The sequence below is a fragment of the Tiliqua scincoides genome, chromosome 4, assembly GCF_035046505.1.
Source record: "Tiliqua scincoides isolate rTilSci1 chromosome 4, rTilSci1.hap2, whole genome shotgun sequence".
NCBI classification, from domain to species: domain Eukaryota; kingdom Metazoa; phylum Chordata; class Lepidosauria; order Squamata; family Scincidae; genus Tiliqua; species Tiliqua scincoides.
In genome coordinates this window covers 199,647,738-199,669,189 of record NC_089824.1, presented here as the reverse complement: position 1 = coordinate 199,669,189, position 21,452 = coordinate 199,647,738, and the positions used below count along the sequence as shown (strand labels likewise).

The window sequence follows — 21,452 nt, the reverse complement described above, 5'->3', positions numbered from 1 at the left end:
CAGTGTTCAAGCAGTCCCTCCCCTTCAGAGCCATTCCGGCCTTCTGTTTTGCTCCCCCCACCTGGAATGGCTCCAAAGGGGAGGGGAAGGGACTGCTTGAACACTGCAGTGAGGCTCCCTGCAAAACTTAGTGCTTTGCACCCTCTCTAGCTATGCCACTTGGTATGAAAATAATCCTTACCTTATTTGTCTCATTTCATTCCAAAATGTACATTTCCATGTGTGAAATCTGTGGCTGGCTTTCTTTTTTATTTTTAAAATAGGATTCAATATGTGCACAGAAAGCTTGGTCAGTATTTCAGTGAAAACAGTTTTAAGACTGGATTATGTTTTCAAGCAACCCAATGCTGCATTTTGTCCTGTCCATTTATCCATAAAGAATCACAACAAACACTATTAATGGCAAATAATGTGAGATGATTTTAAGTGGTATTTGAAACAGTACAAACTGGCAGCTGGTGCTCAAGGCCAACGAAGAGGGGCCATAGCTTAATGGTGGAGCACATGCTGATTGTCCCAGGTTCAATCCCAGGCCTTGCGAGTTGCAAGGATCTCAGTTAGCATGCCTGGGAAAGACCCACCTAAGACCTTGGAGAGCCACCCATTGCCAAATCTGACAGTACTAGGCTAGATGGACCAATGGCAGGACCAGCCCTACTTGAAATGGTGGCTGAAGCAATGCCCTAATTTCCTACCCCTCCATTCTCCCCCATTTTGTCTTTGTGCACCCATCAGCATGTGTGCCATGCTGCCACATCTTCTTACCCACCCAGCTATTTAAAGCAGGTTGGGGAAGGAAAAGCAGAGCGGCACCCTTCTTATCTTTAGCTCTTCCGTCTGCTGTTTCTGTCTAGCAGCTTCTTTCAACACACAAGCTGGGTAGAGCATGCTGGCAGCGGAAGACTCCACTCTCAGCATGTTCCACCCAGCCTGTGTACTCAAAGAAGCAGGAGGGCAGGAAACACCCCAGGGCTCCAGCATGGCAGCTGAAGGGGTCTGCACACCAATGCGGATCCCTTAGGGATTATACAGGCCTACAAAATTGAGGGTCAGAAAACTTTTTCCCAAACTTTATGGTGGTTTGATATGAATTTGGGGTGCTGATTCCAAAAATGGTATCCGTTTTGTCCTATCATGTCTAGTTTTGGGGATATAGTATAGCCTCATTAGTGAATGGTTCAAGCAGCTTTCTCATGAGGAAGCTGTTTGAACCATTCACTAAAGAGGCTATGCCGTGTCTCCAAAACTAGATGTGATAGGGCAAAACGGATGCCATTTTTGGAGTCAGCACCCCAAACATACCCAGGAATTGGTGTAATGTTTAAGGAAGCAAAATGTGTGTTGGCCTGTGTTATTAGTTGGTTGGCATTGCCCCAATCCTCCTCTTGCTCATTCTCAGTGAGCAAAAAGAGGATCAGAGTACAGAGTGAAGGGGTTGGGTGGGAGGCACCATGGAGACAGATGGGGACAGCAAGCAGAAGCAACACACAGGATGCCTCTCATCAGTTCTCCTCCTCCTCCCAATGCTCAAAGCAACCACTTTAGTCCACCTCATGGCAAAGCCATCCCTGACCAATGACCTGACTGAGGAAAAAGGAGCCCTTTGGCAGCCCCTCTCCTTTGAGTTTATAGTCCATCGTTCTTCTATAGAAATCCAGAGAGTGTGAATGGGGCTACAGAGCAGTCTCTCATCCAGACACTGATCAGTCTCAAACCCGCTTAGATCCAGCAATGTTGAAGAACGTTGTGCTTTCAGACTAAGCCCTACCTTGCTAAGGAAATAAAGGACGATTTATTTGTCTTCCTGTCTTCAGGCAGTCATACCTAGCCTAAGGCACCTCATAGCAATCCCCCCCTCCTTAACACAGGAATTCAGCTGTGCTAAAGCGCTGTACATTTCGGATTCTGACAAGAGGAAGCACTTCCGGCTAGTCCTGAAGCTCTTCTTCAGCAATGGGCAGGAGATCGGCACTTTCCACAGCAAGCTGATCAAAGTGATCTCCAAACCCTCCCAGAAGAAGCAATCCCTGAAGAACACAGACTGTAAGTCCCTGTGGATTGGTTCATGAAACTCTTGCAATGCTTCTTTTGAGGCAGCCATTTTGCCAGGCCATGACAGGGGTTGGTAGAGCGGAGGTCATGGAGCACTTTTTCTCACTTGTGCCTGCTTCTTGTCTGTCTGCCATTCCAGTATGCATTTCATCCGGATCAAAGGTCTCCCTCTTCAATCGACTGCGCTCCCAAACAGTCAGCACCCGTTACCTTTCTGTCGAGGGCGGTGCCTTCACTGCAAGTGCCAGGCAGTGGGCAGCATTTACACTTCATCTGGGTGAGGCTGCTTAATTACATGCTCACTTGTCATAATTCGTGCAGGCCATGAGTGAATCTGCCCTTCCAGCGACTGGCACCACTGTCTTCGAGTGGGTGGTGACTTATCTCCCAAAAGTGGCTGATGAAGACTTGGGAATTGATCAAATTAGTAACATAAATATTATTTGTAAGGTCACTATTTAAGATACACACCCTACACAAGCTTTGGAAACCAGTGAACTACTATGTCATATGAAAATATCGAATGGATTATACTTCCAAAAGGGTAACTGTGGGGCAGCCCAATCCTGAGCTGCCCGGCACATGAGGTTACCGTTACGTTACGGTTACGGTGCCAAAATGGCTACCATGGCAACCACTGCATGCTGAGCGGTGGCTCCTTAGGGGGAGGGGACATTTGTCTTCTTTCGCCGGGTAAGGGAAGTAACCCCACAATGTAGCTACTCGATTCTGCAGCAGCTCTTGAGACAATGCAGAATCAAGGAGTCCTGTGTTGGGCCGTGCAGCCTGACACAGGGCTCAGGATCTGGTGGAGCTGAGCTCCATTGGTCCTGTTGCCCTCCAGTCCCACTCCCTCCCTCCACCACTCCTCCTCCCTGCCTTCCCCCATGCCCCCATTCACCTCTCCACTGTCGAGCAGTCTGGGCAAGTGCCAAGGAGCAGAATGCAGGCTGAGTGCTGGAGCTGGCCCAGTGCGGGCTCACACTGAGCTAGCTCCTGCACTAGGCCAGCAGTAAGGCTGACTGGTGGTCAGCTGGTGCACCGGGCTCTGAATCAGGCCCCAGTCTGTTGCAGCAAAAACAAAAGTCTTGTGGCACTTCACAAACTAACAGTATTATAGCGTATGTTTCCATGAGTGACATAGGAGAACTCTCAAGTGTGCTCGACTCATATATTTGGTATTTCTTTTCTCCTTATTTATCTTCCTTGTTGTTCATTTGGATGTGTGTCCTTCCTCTAATTGTCGTTTTTCTTGTTACAAAATTTAAAAGTATTTAAAGAGAGAGTATGTATTTAAAAGAGAGAGAACAGCAGGCAGCCAAGAGGGAAAGTTTTACTTACCTTGCCTGCCTGTTTGAACAGAAACAAGTTTGACAGCCCAAACCTGCGCTGGCACAGCCAGGCCACATCACCTGCAGTGTATCCAGCACAGGTTTGGAGGTGGCTGGAGGTCTCCTCAGGGTAAGGAGACATTTTTCCTCTCACCCCAAGTAACACCCCAGCCTGCCTCATGAGGCTACTTGGTGTGGGTGCCACCAGGTGTGGCAGTTACCTGGAGAAGCTCAGTGTTCCATAAGTTTGGGGATGACATAATCCAGTGGTTCTCAAACTCTCTGGGAGAGTTTGAGAGCCACTAAGTTCTTGCGTGGGCGGGAGGGGGGAGGCAGCAGGGGCGGGGGGAGGGAGCAGCGTGATCCCCAGGATCACACCGCTCAGGGAGGCTACAGGGGCTTGGGTACATGTACCCAAGCCCCTGCAGCCTCCCGGGGTTGCGGGGAGCCCAGTGCGACCTGCAGCAGGGCTCCCCGCAGCAAACGATTGCTCCGCATCTACTTTCACTGCTGCGGGGAGCCCTGCTGCAGGACGCACTGAGGATCGCGCCGCTGCCTCCTCCCTGCCTCCAGGCTGCCGCCACCGCTTAAGGGGGTAGGGGCCAGGGCCCGCAGGCTGGGGCGTCGTGACGCCCCAGTTTGAAAAGCCCTGACATAATCACATTGTAACCAATCTTCTGGGCTATCACTTTACTTAAATGTGAAAACCCCACCCCCAGACCGCCTCCATTCAGTGATCTTCAGCCTGTGCTAAGCCCAGCCACTTCATGTTCTTGCCAGTGAGCTGTGAAAACAGCTGGCTGAGCCTGGATAGCCAAAGATAGCCAAATGAAGGCTTGGGGGGTGTGGCATCATCCCTCCTGAGGGTAACATCCAGTATGGACCACACACCTGTTGTGATGCTACTGCTTAATATATTGTTTGACTTTTTACCCAGCATGGCACTACTGTTAAGTCCATTGCCTATTCTTTACTTTCCTCTTTCAGTCACTCTCCCTCTCTTTCTCTCTCTTTTCCATTTCAAGCAGATGAGGGCTGTTCTCAGTCCCGGAGCGAATTCACCCTACAAGAAGGCTACATTCGCTATGGCTCCATTGTTCGACTTATCTGTACAACCACTGGGGTTGCCCTGCCCCCTTTGGTAAGGCTGACTGTATGCTGGAATGGGAACCACACATTAGTTTAAATTTGGGGGAAATAGTTGAAATTTCATGCACCAAGTTGTGTAACCTGAGTTTCAGCCAGATTTTGTGATGACTGGCTCAGCTTTATCCTCCTCCCCTGTAATGACTGTCCTGTAGTGATGGGATGTACCTCAGTCTTCTTTTCATCCATCTGTTTCTTTTAAGAGAAACTACAGTGTAAGGGTCAGTAGACAAAAGGCCTGCCTAAGGCATGTTGAAAATGTTGCCATTGTAGAAAATTCACATAGCCAAGCAGACTGGCTATTTTGTGGATTGCTTGGTTCCTTTGGCTGGCCATCAAGAAACAACAGATCCTAGCCTATTGAGGCTGGCATGTGCTTTGGGCCACCCCAGCTCATCTGCCCAGGTGAAAGTGTGTGAACTTTTTTTTGGGGGGGGGGGGGGGGGGAATGAATGGTTTTTGCCTCCTGCCATGCCACGAGTTCAGCTGTCTGTTAATTTCCCTCAGATCATTCGGAAAGTCACTAAGCAATCGGTGATGATGGACATAGATGAGCCAGTCTCCCAGCTGCACAAATGTGCTTTCCAGCTTCATGGAAGTGATGGGATGTACCTGTGCCTCTCCACAGAGAAAGTGATGCAGTTCCAGGTAATCACCTACTTTTTTCCCCTACACGGTCAGGATTGTATCCAGGGCTAATAGGAACACAGAATACAAGCATATCTGTATTCAGACTTATGTAAGCATCAATTATAGACATTCCTTGCCTTACACTTTCTCCTTAAGTATTCAGAATCGGCAATGTGCACAATACAGCTGTCCTTGCAAATTTCAGCACTTATATCTATTCTCTTATTTGGTATCAGTTTAAATAGCATGGACTGTGACATATTCAGGAAGACATGGCATGGACTCATGTCCATATTCAGGAAGACATGAGAATGTGGAAAATTTCTCCAAAGTTTCCATCTGTAGAAATGTGATCTGCACATACATTGCAGCAAACACATCCCAGAAAATAAAAGATAGAAGAAGCCTTCCAAAATTTAACATGTCGGACAAAGCTCTTGTACGCACCATTCCCAAATGTATTTTCACCCGTTTCCTCCCCCGCTCCATATTTTTTTCTGGGGCTACCACTAGGTTCTGTTATGCAGACACTACAGTGGCAACCACATGGCTCAGGTATCATGAATCAGAATTAGTTCCCCTCCCCATCCTTAAATGGCCAATGATGTTGTGAATTGTTTTTCTACAGGCATCTCCATGCCCAAAGGAAGCAAACCGGGAGCTGTTGAATGACAGCTCCTGCTGGACCATCATTGGGACAGAGACTGTGGAATATACATTCAGTGACAGCCTAGCCGGGATTCAAGAGCCCGTGAGCCCTGTCCCTCTCATCACTGCCCTGGAGGTGTGTCAGTGTTTTCTTTTCCCTCTCATATTGCTACTTTGTGGGATAATTGAGCAAATCTTTGGCTGACCCAGTTGAGTAGAATACGGGAAGCTAAAATTCAATTTGGTATTTCTGTTTCCTGGATTCAAGATTGCTTAATGTGGATTAATTACCCTTAAACCACACTGTAATCTTGATGATGAAGGTGCCCAAAAGATGCAGTTGTTTAGCGCACATTGATGAGTGTAGCAGGGCTTCTGATCTACGTTAATCATTCTGGCTGTTACTTTCTTCTGAGTGACTTCATATTGAGTCTGACGTTGCAATCTTATGTATGTAGTATAGCAGTGGCATACCTGTGGGGCAAGGGGGGGCAAATGCCCACGTACCATCCCTGCAGGGGCAATGCTGCCAGCCTCAGCCCCTGCTGCCTGTTTTTTATCTTTCTTTTTAAAGACAAAGAAGCCAGCAGCTCCGCCAGCTTCTTTTCCTTTTCCTTTTTTTTTAAAAAAAAAACCCCTCCTCCTGATGAAGGAGGGAGTAGCCCAGAATCATGGCCCAGAGTCTTTATAAGAGAGTGGCATTACAAAGATTCCACTCTTTATGGAATCTTTAAAAAGATTCCATAAATCTTTAAAAAGAATCTTTAAAAATCTTTATAAAGATTCCATAAATCTTTAAAAAGATTCCATAATCTCTTTGGATTATGGAGTTGCAGCCATAACTGCAATTTATGCAGTTATAAGGCGTTATAGGAGTTGCCGCCCCTCCCGGTGCAATTCTATGCTGCTCTGGGCTGTGTCTTTCATCTCCTTCTATAAAGGAGGAGAGGAAGGGGGTGGCCCAGAGTGGCATGTAATCGCAATTCTGCACCACTCTAGGCCACATCTTTTGTCTCCTCAGCAGTGATGTGATGAAGTCATCACAATTACTTCTGGGTCAGGGCAGGCAGCATTGGGCAAACAAAAACCCAGAACTGCCTCTGTGGTATAGTGGGCTGTTAGGGAATCCCTGAGTTTGACTGCCCTTCCTCAACCATCCTGGTTGAACTTTTTATTTATTATACCTTAGCCTGATCTCCTTCACTAACCCTATCCCTATAGTTTCTGAATTAGTTGTCCCAGAGCAGATTCCCCTGATCTCCACCTGTTTTTTTTAATCTCTTCTTCCTTTTTCTGTCTATCAGTAAATTCTGGTTCCACAGAATAAAAATCTCACATTCAGTCCCAGGTCCCTGACTCTTTGCATGGCTGGCCAGCCATAAAGTGACCTGATGATGCAGCCACAGAACATTTAAAATTCAAAGGAACATATTCTCTTTAAACTTTAAAGGACAAAGTGAGAGGAGAAACTATTGCAGTGCCCCTTTCTCACGCAGTGTTAACGTTTAAAAGGAATGCACCCCTTTAAATTCTAAACTTGTGTGAGGTTGGAGCATTGCAAGGAGATGAGGTGGTAAGGTTTTGGAAGGGTGCATGCACCTTTCCTGGCAAAGAGGGCAGTGGCAAGTAAGGGGTGACACTGGGCAGACCGGGTTGGGTTGGCCCTGACTCCTTGCACCTTACCTGACCCTTTCTTGTCTCCATCCCTGCAGCATCCTTCCCCCCATAAGTTCTTTCCATATTAAAATACACTACAGAATCATGTAAAAGATAGCCCAATCCTACTTAAATCCCCACTACCACCAAGGCAGCCTTACCACCGGAGCGCAGGCTGCATACTGTGGTGGGGGCAGTCCTGGAGGTCTCCTCCAGGTAAAGGAAGCCCTCATTGCCCCATTGGGTCTACTCAGACCTATGCCAGCTGGTACAAGTGCAAATAGACCCAGTATGGTGGATCAAGGCTGGGAAGAGGGGTTGGATATCAGTGGCACTGCTGCTACTGCAGCTGCCCCCTTCTCTGTCTCAAACTGCCCTTCTCCCCTTCTTGGTCCCCACACTGTTCCTCCCTGTCCCATTCTGCTATCCTCTGCCTCCCTCCCATCCCCCTTGCTGACTTACAGGTGATGGGGGTTGTTGGTGGGCTGATGGCACATGGCCACTCACTGATTATGGCAGCAGCTTGCTCACCCTGAATGGCGTGCCACCATTGGCAACAGCTGTAGATGACCTTGCCCTGCCAGAATGCTAGTTTTGGAAACACAAGGCTCCAATAAGATTGGGCCACGAAGGAGGTACTGGAAAGCAAAATACAGCTTGAGGTGTTAGAGTGGAAAAACAACATATGGTTAATCTTCCCCCTCACCACGTATCATTGTCTCATCCTAGATTGTAGACTCCTATGGCTGCATTTTGTTTAAGAAGCCTGTCCTAAACATGTTACTTTTAAACACATGTAATGGAATGCCTAGGGGAAAACAGATTTGGGAACTATTTCTTTGTAGTTATTTGTTTGTTTATAACAGGAGTGCCCAAACCCCGTCCCGGGGGCCACTTGCGGCCCTCGAGGACTCCCAGTTCGGCCCGCAAATAGCCCCCAGTTTCCAATGAGAATCTGGAGACTTACTAGAGCCTTTGCTGGCCCAATGCAACTGTTCTCAGTGTAAGGGCGACAGTTTGACCTCTCGCATGAACTGTGAATGAGGGATCCCTCCACTACATTCTGTTTCAGGACTGTGATGCTGCAGCAGTCATGAAGGAAAGGCCGGTCTTGCTTTGTGTAAGGACTTTTATAGGCCTTGAGCTATTGCAAGACCTTCATTCATTCATAGAAGTTCCATCTCTAATATATCCATTTATGTAAATATATGTAAATTTATTCAAATTTGAAATGTAAATTGATTCTTTTTTATTCCTGGCCCCCGACACTGTGTCAGAGAGATGATGTGGCCCTCCTGCCAAAAAGTTTGGACACCCCTGGTTTATAATGCTAATAGCAATCAATAAGACAATAAAACAGATATAGGAGTATAACACTAAATTAAAATTAATAAAATACAAGCATAGGAAATGCAACCAGTCCCAAATTACTGGTCAAATCAACAGTTGAAACTGCCCAGAATAATATTATTTTCACTGCCCACTAAAAAAGAAAGGGAGGACACTTGGTGGATATCCCTAGGGAGGGAGCTCCGAAGATGAGGCAACATCACCCTAAAAAAAAACCAAATAAACACCTCTGTCTCTGGCAGCCATCAAACACATTTGTGCCACATTTGGCAGACCAGAGATCAGGACTTGAGAGGGTGATCGTTTAAACGCGTAGTGCAGTCATGTCCAAAGAATGTCTGGTTTCAAGCCTATGTCCTCTTCCCTGGCACTCCAGAACAGTGTCAACTGACAAATGTATGAGGCTGCTTTGCCCTCTGTTAGACCACTCTAGTTCAGTACTATGCTGACTGCTAACTGTCAACCAAAATAACTTTGGTTGTCTCTGACACTTTAGCTTACCAGTCTACTCTCCTCCATCCTTCTTCTGCTGTGCCCCCTTCTTCAGTTCAGTGAGTGGGAGGAGCAGACTAGCACATCACCAGTAAAGAAGGGCCAGTATTTTTCATGCCACCTCAGACACCAGAGTGTCTTGAGCCAGATTGAACCAAGGACCTTTGGCACACAAAGCGACTGCTCTGCTACTGAGCTGCCACCCCGTCCTACCTGCAGATCCTGAAACTCCAGAAAGAGGTGTCCCTGTGCTTTGATATCAGAAGGTATAGGGGGATAGGAACTGTGTTGTGTCTACATGAAGTATATGTAAATGGGATTGGCTCTGCTTCTCACAGCTGACAGGTGGAGGGGACGTGGCAATGCTAGAAGTGCAGGGCGAGTACTTCCTTGCGAACCTGAAGGTTTGGTTTGGAGATGTGGAAGCTGAGACTATGTACAGGTAAATCAAAGCATGAACATAGGAGGAGAATGTCAGGTTAGAAGAGAAATGAATGAGGAACACCATCACTGTTGGGCCATCTTCCCCCAGCACATTTTGATTTGGTAAAAATTATCATATGCCAACAACTGTGTATATATGCTAACTTGAGATAAACAGGACCTACTGCTGGACCCACTGTGCCAGTCTGAGAGGAGAGAGAGGTGTGTGAGCCAAGCAAGAAAAGAAAGTTGTAGTTTCTGTTGTATCCATGACCACTGCTGGAAGAACCCCATCCCCTTCCTGGTCAATAGTGCCAAATCTCACATTTCCATTAATAACATGATTGGCCCCAGCATGCTTGGCTTATTTCCCCTAAGTAGCAGCTGCAGGTGGAGGGGGGGAATCCATATCAGGGCTATGGCACGTGGGGGCAGAATGTTAAAGTGCCCTTGCAATGCCACCTCTGCAGGTGACATCAAAATTCATCTTGAAATTGTTTCAAACAAAGTTGTGTTATTTTCAATCGGTTTACCTTCAGATTCTTTATTGCCCCCAAATCATATTTCGGACAGCCCACTCTCCCAGCACTAATGGAGCCACACCAGTGTGGCACCTGTTGTATCCCACAGGGGAGTTTCAAGCCACGAATGCCTCCTCAAGGTAAAACCTCCACTGCCCCTCTGGGTCTCCTTGGACATGTGCCAGTGATTTTGCTGGCGCAGGACTGAGTGGACCCAGGTCAGTAAATTGAGACCAGGAAGGGGGATAGTATATTGGTGCCCTATTCTGTCCCCCTGCCCTATTCTGTCCACCCTCCATGTTGACTTACAGGTGCTGGAGATTCCCTGGAGGCCACTGATGTGTGGTCACTTACCACTAGTCACAGTGACCTGGCTGCATGAAACAGTGGGTCATATTTTGTGATCACCGTAAAGCATATCGTGCCTCAAGAACGTGCATTCCAGCAGCACAATAGCTCAGTAAGATTAGGTCCTGAGTACACTTTTAGTATACTTGTTTAATCTTCAGACAAAAAAAAAAACAACCTGCATTTTGTTCCTCTGCTGTGCATATTTTTTCCCAGGAGTTCCAAGTCCCTAGTGTGTGTTGTTCCAGATGTCTCTGCCTTTAGCCGTGACTGGAGGTGGCTGCGTTACCCAATCACTGTCCCTCTCTTGCTGTTAAGGAATGATGGTCTGATATATACCAGCACTTTCAGCTTCACATTTACACCAGAGCAGAGTTTCCTCACTGGGCAACCAATCCCACCAGAAATGATACAAAATTCTGACACGTTGCTCAACACCATCCATCAAGAGTTCACCAGAACCAACTTTCACCTCTTCATGCAAAGCTAGAGCTAGAACTCTGCATGTGTCACAATCCTGGAGGAGCAGAGAAACAGTGTTGAATGCAGGGCACAGAATTCCATTTCCCAAGCATCTTAGTGTGCACTTTAAAAAAAAAAATTGTACTTCTTATGACTAATAGGATATGCTTGAAATTGTGTGGCGCAATACCTGGAAATGTCGGAAGGGACTGAATGTGATTCTCAAGTGTTGGGGATGGCCTTCATTGCTCTTGCTCCACCCTTGACTACCAAGGCCAGAACAAGTCATGCCAAAGAGCAAATGTGCAGAATAAATTATGAGACATCAATGTGTGGATTAATTTGCATGATTTGTCCTGGTTGCAGAACCAAGGGGGGTTCTTGGGGCAGAACTGGATCATCTGGATACAGAATGTTAATTTTAGTGTGAAGTACACACCAACTGTATAAATAATCAGAGAAACCGATTATTCTTAAGAATTAGACTCTTAAGAGTCTTGGCCACCAGAAGAGGTTGAGAAGAAAGCTGTACATGGTGTACCATGTGGGGAACAGCAGCAGAGAGCATGGGGACAGGTAGAATGTGATGTCCACCCAGTGCCTCCTAAGCAGGGGCCTACACTACTTCCTTTCCATGTGGGTTAAAGTGCAAACATATAGTTTTTTAATTAATGAGTTTGTAGCAAATTTCAAAGGCCCTTAGGCTGCATCCACATTCCATGGATGTACAGATATCCACTGTACACATGCTGTGGGCTTTGAAGATTTATTTAGAAGCTTTTTAGTGAATGCGGCATCAAAAGACCAATCACAGATTTTGAAGCATGTTGTTTTAGGATTAGAGGCTGGTTTAGAGGTGAGCCTGTTGCCAAAACCACACTGGCTTTTAACCTGTGTTGAACCCCTGAAGGCCTACCAAGGAGCTTGGTGGAAACATACCGCAGTGCTGTGAACGTCAGCAGCCCAAAAGTGCCAGAGAAGCACTGCCAACAAGCAGCTCTTTCTCTGCATTCCCTAATCATGACCCTACTTGCTGGAAGACTTTCTTGTTCATTAGTGTATTTTGCGGGCATGTGAAATTCTGCGGTTGGTGTATTTCAGATTACAGCACACAGGTTATTTTATGTCAAAGATTTTGGGGAAAGGCTTCCATGTGCCTTTATGTCACGGTGTGTCCACAGTGTCAAAGAGTCAGCTAAAGAGAAAACACTCTGACCTCAATGACACCTGGCCCAGTCTCTCAACTCCAAAGAAACCCCAACACATCTCTGGATAACACCGCTTGCCACTGCAGCCCAAGGTCAGAACATCAGCTGAGTGTGCATGTCAGAAATTCTGTGAGATCGTACAGCCTGAGACTACAGGGTGCCTGTGGTACATCATATGGGACAGGACAATATTTTTTAAGATTTTCTTTTCTATATTTTTATTCCTCAGGGCAGTGCATATCCTTCTTTCCACCACCATTTTATTCTCACAGTAACCTAGTGGAATAGGTTACATAGGCTCCCAAGGGATTTCTAGTTGCAGTGGACAGGTTGGCACTTATCTTTAAATCCCTATGTGTCTTAGGACCTGGATTCTTGAAGGAGTACCTACTCCAGCTGAAGTTTCCCTAAACAGCACTGTCAGGGCCAAACTACTGCAAAGGGTCATGCAGGTTTTCCCGCACCCCCGGGAGACTGCAGTAGGGACTGGTAAGTAAATGCCAGTCCCTGCGCCTTCCCTTAGCGATACAATCTTGGGGATTGCGTTGCTGCCTTCCCCCCGCCCCATCCCTTAAAGGGGCAGAGGCTAGGGCCCTCAGGCTGGGGCATCGCAACGCCCTAGTTTGAGAAGCCCTGCTTTACTCTAAGTTGCGTGGCAGTCACCTCCCCCTGCACTGGACACAGCACAGGACAGTTGGCCTTCCTGTTCCAGCACAGAATAGGTTTGAGCTGTCATACTCTGGCAGTCTGGAACACTTTTGCTCCTCACTGAGCAATTGAATGGAATATTACCTGCATTTTTTTACTTACACCTATCTCCATAAGTAAAATAGTTGAATATTCCGGAAATGCGCCTGGAATATTGGGGGTGGGGTGGGTGGATCACTGCTCCCATACCAACTACTGTATTTTCCACTTCCTGCAATTCCTATTTTCAAAAGCTGCACTATATGTCAAGCTGAACAGCAATCAAAAGACCAGAACCAGATTACATAATCCAAGATGGGATCAAGTCCCATAAGCAGGGGAAAGAACAGACAGCAAAACAAGTTTCTCAAACTGACTGACAAGTACTGATGCTGGACTTTATAGAGCTTGGTGGCACTGGACTGGTCCTTAGGGTCAGCTGACTGAGTGCACAGCCTGGGGATGGGGGTTGTATTGCTGCCTAAGTGGCCCCATTGAGGAGGGCAGGTCAGTCTGCAAAGCCAGAAGCACTGGAGCCTGTGTGGTGTGACCTTCAGCCTGAGGTCTTGGCAGCCTTACCCACACAGATAAAAGATGACAGCCCCTGTGTAATACTGTGTAGTACTCTGAGTTCACAGGATCCTTTGATGTCTTTATTTCTCACAGGACAACACTGTGCTGTGCATTGATGAAATGGGTTCATGTCGCAGTAAAACACGTACAGAAGGAGTTTCAGGCAGGTCTTACAAATTTTTCTTACACAATTTCAGATATTATGGAATCTTCTTCCTTGTAGATTTTTTAATTTTGTTTTTTAAAACTCACAAATGGTTTAACTGATCATTGCTATAATCCATTCTCAGTCCTTGGAAAACGATGGGCTATAAAACAAGGTACGATAAATCAAGGGACCCTTGCCTTTGCAGGAGGTTGTCGTTATGACTGAACACTATGAATCGGAGGAGAGCAGCTCCTACAGTTTGGCAGGGATCACTGTCCCCCAGGACCTGTATCCTGTATTCTGCCCTGCTAAATGCTATGTTCCATTTTTAGCACATCACGAAAAAATAAAAAATAAGACCATTCAGTTCACCAGCCATTCAAAGTGACTTGCTGTTGATTCAGGGACAAATATATTTCAGAGTGGAACTCCAGGATGTGCTGGCTGTTTGGGGGGTCCCCTTGGGGATCAGGCATGAATAGTACAATATATAGACTTGGTCTGCTGGCAGGAGCAAATAAACGCCAGTTGGTTGCCCTACTTCCAGCTGCAGGGCGGGGGCAGAGGAGACAGGCAGGCAGAGCTCACAGTGATTCCAACTCAGGTCAATTTCTTCTTTATGGAGAATATGTTGGCAGTTCTTCTTTGACTGCAGAGGTAGCCTTTCTATGCAATAATATAACACAGTCTTTTTAGGCAACATATTCCTGAAGGGGGTGCCATTTTCCTTCCACCAACTTCCAACTCTGTGGGTGAAGACATCTGTCATGTTGAAACAGCAGTGGCAGTCAGTTTTTGAACCACTGTGTGAGCCAAGCTTTGCATTTTACGCACTATATATACAAATCAACTGCTGGTTCAGCTGTTAGTACTGCCTCTCCTCTCTCCTTCAGATGGGCTGTTTGCCTTTTTAAAAAAAAAAAAAAATGAAGTGGCATAAGTACATTATTTCATGCACTCATTCATCTGTTGCCTTCCTAAACTGTTCTGCCGTCAAAGTGCAAGGAAGGGTGGCATTACAAGCACTAGCAAATCAGCATGGTTTGTAGCAAAATGGCATCCATTCAGATGACTTACACCAGGATTGTTTTAGAACTTTGTGTTATATAGTGGGTCCATGCGAATAAAGGAAGGCATAGAGATAACAGCTCAATACATTTATTCCATCTTCAGAACAGAACCTGGCAATGAATCTGTCACAAGGCAAACACCCCTGGCTTTTATACCCTTTAGCTCTGCCCAGACTCCCCATGATTGGTGTAGTTGAAACCTTAACTAGAGGGCCAATCGGATGGTAGGATTTCGATCCATCACCCAATTGGCCAGTCATAAGTCTGGGCCAGTCGGTTATGCAGGATTTTGATCCTGCATAACTTGCATACATACCGTAACACCTTCCATGGAAGAGAAAAAGGTACATCCAAACTGAATACTGTGAAAAAGAAAAAAAGGTCTCCTGTGCAAGCACTGAGTCATCACTGACCTTGGGGTGTTGCTGCTTCCATGACGCTTTCATGGCAGACAACAAGCCCCCACTGCTCTATAAATGTTACAACTATTTTTACCCTATCCTTCAGTTTTGCTCCACTCTCTAGGAGTTGATGCCTAACAATGCATGAAACTCCTTTTGGTTCAATTCAAAATTAGCGCCCCATCCTATGCTTCCCCTGCCAGAGCAGGTGAACCAAAACAGTTCACGCTCCATCCTGCGGGGGGGGGGGGTGACGACGATGACGATGACTTGGAGGTCTCCTCTGGGTAAGGAAACATTCATTCCCTTACTTGGGGGTAAGCCTCTGTGATGTTGCAGAATTGTGTCCAGGAAGGGGGATTGGATTCAGCAGGTGCCACCAAACCCGCCCTTTTCCAGACCCTATTTGCCTTCCTCCACCTTGTTGCTGCCCCATTCCGCCTTCCCCCGCCAGGTTTTGCCTTTGTTCTGCCCTCCACTGCCTTGTGCTGCCTTTGTCCTACCTTGCCTTGTCCCTTTGTCGGCAGACCTTCTCTTGGCGGTGACCCATGAAGGCCTCTCTGGCCTTTCCACAAATGGGCCAGTAGTGCACAGCTCCATGCCATTTGCAGTGGTTGTAAAGTGACACCAGAACACTAGTTCTGGTGTTAGGGAGGAGGGTTAGGATGGGCTCTTAGCTAGGTATTTACAAACTTTCATGGCACAGGTTAGGCAAAGGTTGAGCTGTTTTCTGAGAATTCTCTCCCAGCTTGTCAGGTTGGTACATGTGTGCCCTTGATTTTTCATGTGTGTTATCATACTGCCCCCTGGGATCTATATTAGGTTTCACCCCACCCCATAGCACCAACAATGATGGGGAGCCATCTCCACCCCAAACACAGCCAGAAACAGGATGGGGGAATGCGTTGGTTTGGATGGGAGACAATGAACACATAAAATATTTGTGAGAAACAGTCAGAACTCTTAACTCAAGAGAATTGACAAAAGTGAAAATGATACACAACAAATGAAAGGTTATTTGGTTGGATGGTCTGATCATATGCAGAAATCAACCAGCTTACTGAGAGTAGGGATTTAACATTAAAAAAAAAAAATTCAGTGTGAGCTGAGCACCTGGTTCTGGGGCACCTGGGTTTGTAAATGTTCTTTGCATTTGTGCTGTGTCTTGCTTAACCTTATGAGACAAAGGCCCAAATCCTAACCAACTTTCCAGCACTGACATAGCTGTGCCAATGGGGCATGTGCTGTATCCTGCAATTGGGTGGCAGTCACGGAGGCATCCCTAAGGTAAGGAAATGTTTGTTCCCTTACCGCAGAGCTGCACTGCCCTTACCTTGGTGCTGGAAAGTTGGTTAGGATTGTGCCTGAAGAAAAATTTCATGGGGAAACAGCACTGAATTCAAAATATAGATGAGCATGACAAGCTGGACAAATTCTGTATCAAGTGAAGTAATTACAAACATCAAGGCTGGTGTCATTTTGTAGTTTGTTTACCTGTAAAAATATCTAAGGCTGACACTGTGCAACCAACACATCCAGAGAAAGCTGTGAAATACAGACTAAAAATACATAAACCCTTGGTCATGAATCAGGCATGCAATAACTACACTATGAGAGATTCTGAATGCTACAGTCACGGTAGGAATTACTTTCCGCAATGAGGCTGTTTTTGGTAACATCTCTATGGTGTGAGCACAACCCATCAGCTGGCCCTTGTAGACCTAGTCAAGAGCCTCTTTTACTACCCAGTAATATTTCCAAGAGCCCTAAAAAGCTGCATTGCTAGCATGTATAGTTATAACCTATAAACGCTTCCAGGCAATGGTTCTGCTGCTGCGGCTGGCTAAATCAATATTTGCCGATTGGGAACAGAGACTCCATGTGAAAATTATATTCAGACAACTTTTCAAGACCTTGCCCCTAGGGGAAAAGGATCACATTAACATGGAGAAGCTAAACAGCAGCAAAACAAAGGTTGTGCATGAATCTTGTTCCATTTTACTTTTCTTTTGACTTGCTTTGTTCATTACCTTAGGGCCCAATCCTATATTCATTGGCCGTCATCATTCCTGGTCCTCCATTGGCACTGACTGCTGTAAAGTAGTCAGAACCAGTTGTAAAAGATGATCCAAGAGCGTGCTACACCATGCACTGTCAGGAGCACAGATGGGAAGGCCTGAACCTTCCTGCTTGGCCATTGCTTCCCCTATTGCTTGCCAATTCAGGGGAGGTGGGAGGGGTGGGGAACCAGGTCTGGGAAAGTGGCAGGTTCAGTGCCAGGGACAAGCTCAGTGGCATCATGAAGGCTTACCCCTGGGTAGGTGAACAATTGTTCCCTTATCCAGAGGTGACCTCCTGGACTGTTCCCCATCAGACAGAATGCAGCACTGGACATTTTGACTCTGTTTCAACTGTGTGTATGTGGGGGGGGGGGCTGCCTCGGGCCAGCCTTCGGCCCATGTGGTTCTTTTAAAGACTGGGTGAAAGGAGTACACCAAGCTCAAGTCAAGTGCAGGAACCTTTTTTATTCCCAGTGCAGTAAACAGGCATAAAATGCACAAATAAAATGGACAGAGTAAAATGAAACTTACGGACTTCATGGAATGGCGCAGGGATATGGAGAAGGGTGAGATTAGAATGTTGGGTTAGAGTAGAGAGGTTATATTGAGGGTGTGGCTAAAAGAAGGGCACTCCCAGGCTGTTGCCGAAGATCACAGCTGATGATGATCAGCCTGGGAGAGAGATACCTTCTCACTGAAGAGATAGCAAGATCAGAATGGCAGAGATAGGCCTGGCCTTCATGTCTTGGATTGTGCCCAAGTTCTCGCCATGAAGAGCAGGTACGGACGTTGGCTGTTACAATGGCATAAGACTGTACTGTTAGGAAGTATGTACAGGAACTTTATGTAGGTCCCTTTTGCTAGTCAGATTGGGGAGTTGAGAGAGATTCAATAAAAGCCCTTGGCAGATAAGCTCCAGTTGCACATCCTATTCCAAGTCTCAATAAAAGGATACCAGTTCCCATTTGAACTCTGGTAAGTCCAGTGCAGATAATGATAAAATCCTCAGCCATGAATTAAGGCATGCAACAAATTCAGAGGGCGTCTTGCCATACCCCTGCTCTGGATTGGTTCCTCTGCAGATTCAGGAAATAACAGTGCACGTGCCAGGGCCAACCCACATGTTAAATGTAATGTATAATTTGACCCAGATTAGATCCTCAGGAAACCCTGGAATAAATTAAGCCAGGTTTGTCATTTTTTTTTTAGTGGATATTAACAGACGATATAACTATGAGAAAAGTTTCACAGATTGACTTCTGCCTGCCATGCAGCACCTGCCCATAAAAAAATGGCAATCCCATACACATCCATATGGTTTAGCCATTAGTAGTGGGGATGAATGCAGGATTAGCATGTGGCACTCTGCAATTGCAGGTCTTGTGTTGTCTCTGGGTAAAAGTGCCTACCTTTGCTTGGAAAACTCCCCACATTTTTGGGGAGCCATTTAAACATCTCTAGAGTCAAGAAAGCAGTTGCTGATTCCATTATATGATCAAATTGCTTCAATAAATCTCCTCAAAGTGTCTCCTCCTTGTTACCTTGAGCAAAGTGGGGATCTGGTGCCCCCATACTTTCTCCTGATCTGAATCTATGCCAGGGTCAAAACTGGTAGACTCGACTGCCACTTTGAAGACAAAGGATATTTCTCAAGATCTTCTTCCCAGTTATGGGGAGAATTCCCCCCAAACCCTAACCAACAGCTTGTAGGCCAGTGTTCAGATGACTGGAGCAAGGCTTTGACTGAATTTAACTACTCAGAAGTGAGTAAAGAGTTAAAATGTAAAGAGACAGTAAAAATATAAGGTGGGGAGGGAAGGAATAAAACAAACAAGCTTGGAAAATGGCTTGGCTGCTGGTAGTGCTCAGGGACAGACTGTAGTCAAAATTTACAGGGAAACATAAAAACAAAATAATTCCCTAGCGCACATCTAAATCTTACTGTTCCCTAATTGATACTTACTCTAAGGTCAATGTGAATGACACAGTTCTGATCCCCTGGAGGCAGGTGACAGTTTGGCCACACATAGGTGAGGCAGCCAAACCAGAACACACACAAGAATTGTTGTGCTTGACTGGAAGACACCTAGGGCTGATGATATCACTGGTCCATTTTAACTACCTGGGCTTCCCTTCTTATCCCCTGACTTGGTGGGCTTGAATGCTCAGTTGACTGGAGCATTTCAGTCCACTTGCTGGTCTAGCCAGGGCTTTTGTGCTGTACTCAGAAAAAGAAGAGAAAATCCACAAAACTACCTGACCAGTTGGCCTTGCAGTTGGCATGTATTTCACAGTGCCTCAGGGATACTCTTTCATATTGTGTCTTAAGATGAGACTTTTCTTAAACGAAATAGATGAGGAAAAGAAACAAGAGCTCACTCTTTGGGCTCCTTCACTCGTTTTTGGAAAGCATTGGAAATGGGTAAAGGGATGGAGAAATATTTAAGCATACACTCTCTTCAAGTCACTCACAGACCAAACAAACGGAAAGAACAATTCCATTCTCCTCCCTTTTGAGGAATGTCCAACAAAACTGTTTGCAACAGTAATTTTATGAATGAAGGCCTCCCTCTATATTTAGACCCGTTTTGTCGTTCAAGCAAAGGAAGAGTCCTTTTAGCTCCCAATTTGATCGACTGAGTTTTGCAAAGACTTTTGTTTATGGCAAAGCTGTCAGACAGTATGGCCAGAGAGGCAAAGAATGCCACATTCTCAAAGCTTAATGGATTAAGCAAACATCTGCAGTCATTTAAATCCTATGCTGAAATGGGAAAATCAGCAGCTCCTTTGGAATCTCCAGTAGATCCCCGACTCCTTCCATCAACCTTGTGTGGCAGGGTTGATTTCATTCTCCTTTTAAACCAGCTGGAAATGCCAACAGCCTGTGCACATTCTGGCCACTTCTTGGCATTTTTGTTTTCTGCCAGCCCCTACAAACAGATTGTAAATATAGATCGGCAGCTCACAAGGGGCTGGCTTGTCCTTGCCACTCTCTAGATTACGTGTTTGGCCTCTCAACAACGGGATTGGCAGAACTGGGAGAAAACTCCAGAGTGTTTATTTGTGCAGTCAGTGACCAAATATCTCAGTAGGCTTCAGGGAACATAAGCAATGATGATGATGATGATGATGATGATGATGATGATGATGATGATGATGATGATTTACTAATTCATCACAGCCTATGCTGAGCTGGTTACAGTCTGCATTTTGGGATCTAGCCAATATCCTGGGAATTATTATTATTATGAATGTTCTCATATCGCTTTTCAACAAAAAATAATTCATAAAGCAATCTACAGAACAAAATAAATTAATAAATTGCTCCCTGTCACCAAAGGGCTCACAATCTAAAAGAGATACAGAGGAGACACCAGACCAGTTAATGGAAAAGACACTTTGCTGGGGTGAAAAGGAACAATTGCTCTCCCCCTGCTAAATATGAGAAGACACTACTGAAAAATATGCCACTGAAATCAGCACATCGCATTTATCCCCAACATGTGAGCATCTTTCTACTTTTGCAGATGAACCAGCCCTGTACATACTAAGCATATCATGCTGGAACAACTGTTGAAAGCTCAAACCAGGATTGGCAATCCCCCAAAAACTTTGTTGCTTGACTTGCACTGCAAATGATCACAGGTTGTCCTATGCTCAGTTGTCTCCTACACAAGTCAGGGGTTCACAAAAGAAAACCACTTATTTAGATGCACAGGCCTCTTTGTTTCTAAGGCTCTTTGTTTCTAAGGCTCAGACAGCCTTGCTTCATCTAGCCAGACAAAAATAGTTCTGGAACTGGGGCTGAGAAGAAGCAAGTCATTAGTGAGTCCATGAACTGGAATTAAGCCTCAGGGGACACCTGCTGTGGAGCAAACTAGACAATGAGCCGATTGCATGGTTGAGGTTTGCGTGTTTGTTGTTTAAAATGGAAATCTCTGCCTAAAGGGGGAAGAAGAGCTTTAACCTTTTGCCCCCAGGGCAGTCCTAATCCAGATGGGAGGCGTGGCTGCTGTTTGCCCTGGCAAGTAGAAAAGCTCTTATTGTTGGCAATGGCAGTTTTTCTTCCTGGTCAATCAGCAGGATCACACCAATTTAATGCAGCTAGATCAAGCAGTGGAGGACCTCCCCAGCCCCAGAGTAAAGGCTCCAGAGTAAAGGCCTGAAATGGCACCCCCTTACAGGATGTTGCCTGCCCCACCCCCCACTTACCTGAGACCTACGGAGCCTCATGCAACCATAGACT

At 46.0% G+C, this 21,452-nt stretch overlaps 1 protein-coding gene across 1 annotated transcript in view; it reads left to right on the top strand.

Moving 5' to 3' along the window:
• Nucleotides 1–11,377, top strand: part of RBPJL (recombination signal binding protein for immunoglobulin kappa J region like) — a 42,988-nt gene extending 31,611 nt beyond the window's left edge. The window contains exons 5-11 of the mRNA XM_066623738.1: nucleotides 1,869–2,043; nucleotides 2,192–2,329; nucleotides 4,412–4,524; nucleotides 5,037–5,177; nucleotides 5,788–5,943; nucleotides 9,644–9,747; nucleotides 10,814–11,377. Of these exons, the coding sequence (XP_066479835.1) occupies nucleotides 1,869–2,043; nucleotides 2,192–2,329; nucleotides 4,412–4,524; nucleotides 5,037–5,177; nucleotides 5,788–5,943; nucleotides 9,644–9,747; nucleotides 10,814–11,087 (1,101 nt within the window). The 3' untranslated portion in view covers nucleotides 11,088–11,377. The remainder of the gene's footprint in view (nucleotides 1–1,868; nucleotides 2,044–2,191; nucleotides 2,330–4,411; nucleotides 4,525–5,036; nucleotides 5,178–5,787; nucleotides 5,944–9,643; nucleotides 9,748–10,813) is intronic.
• The last annotated feature ends 10,075 nt before the right edge of the window (nucleotides 11,378–21,452 follow it).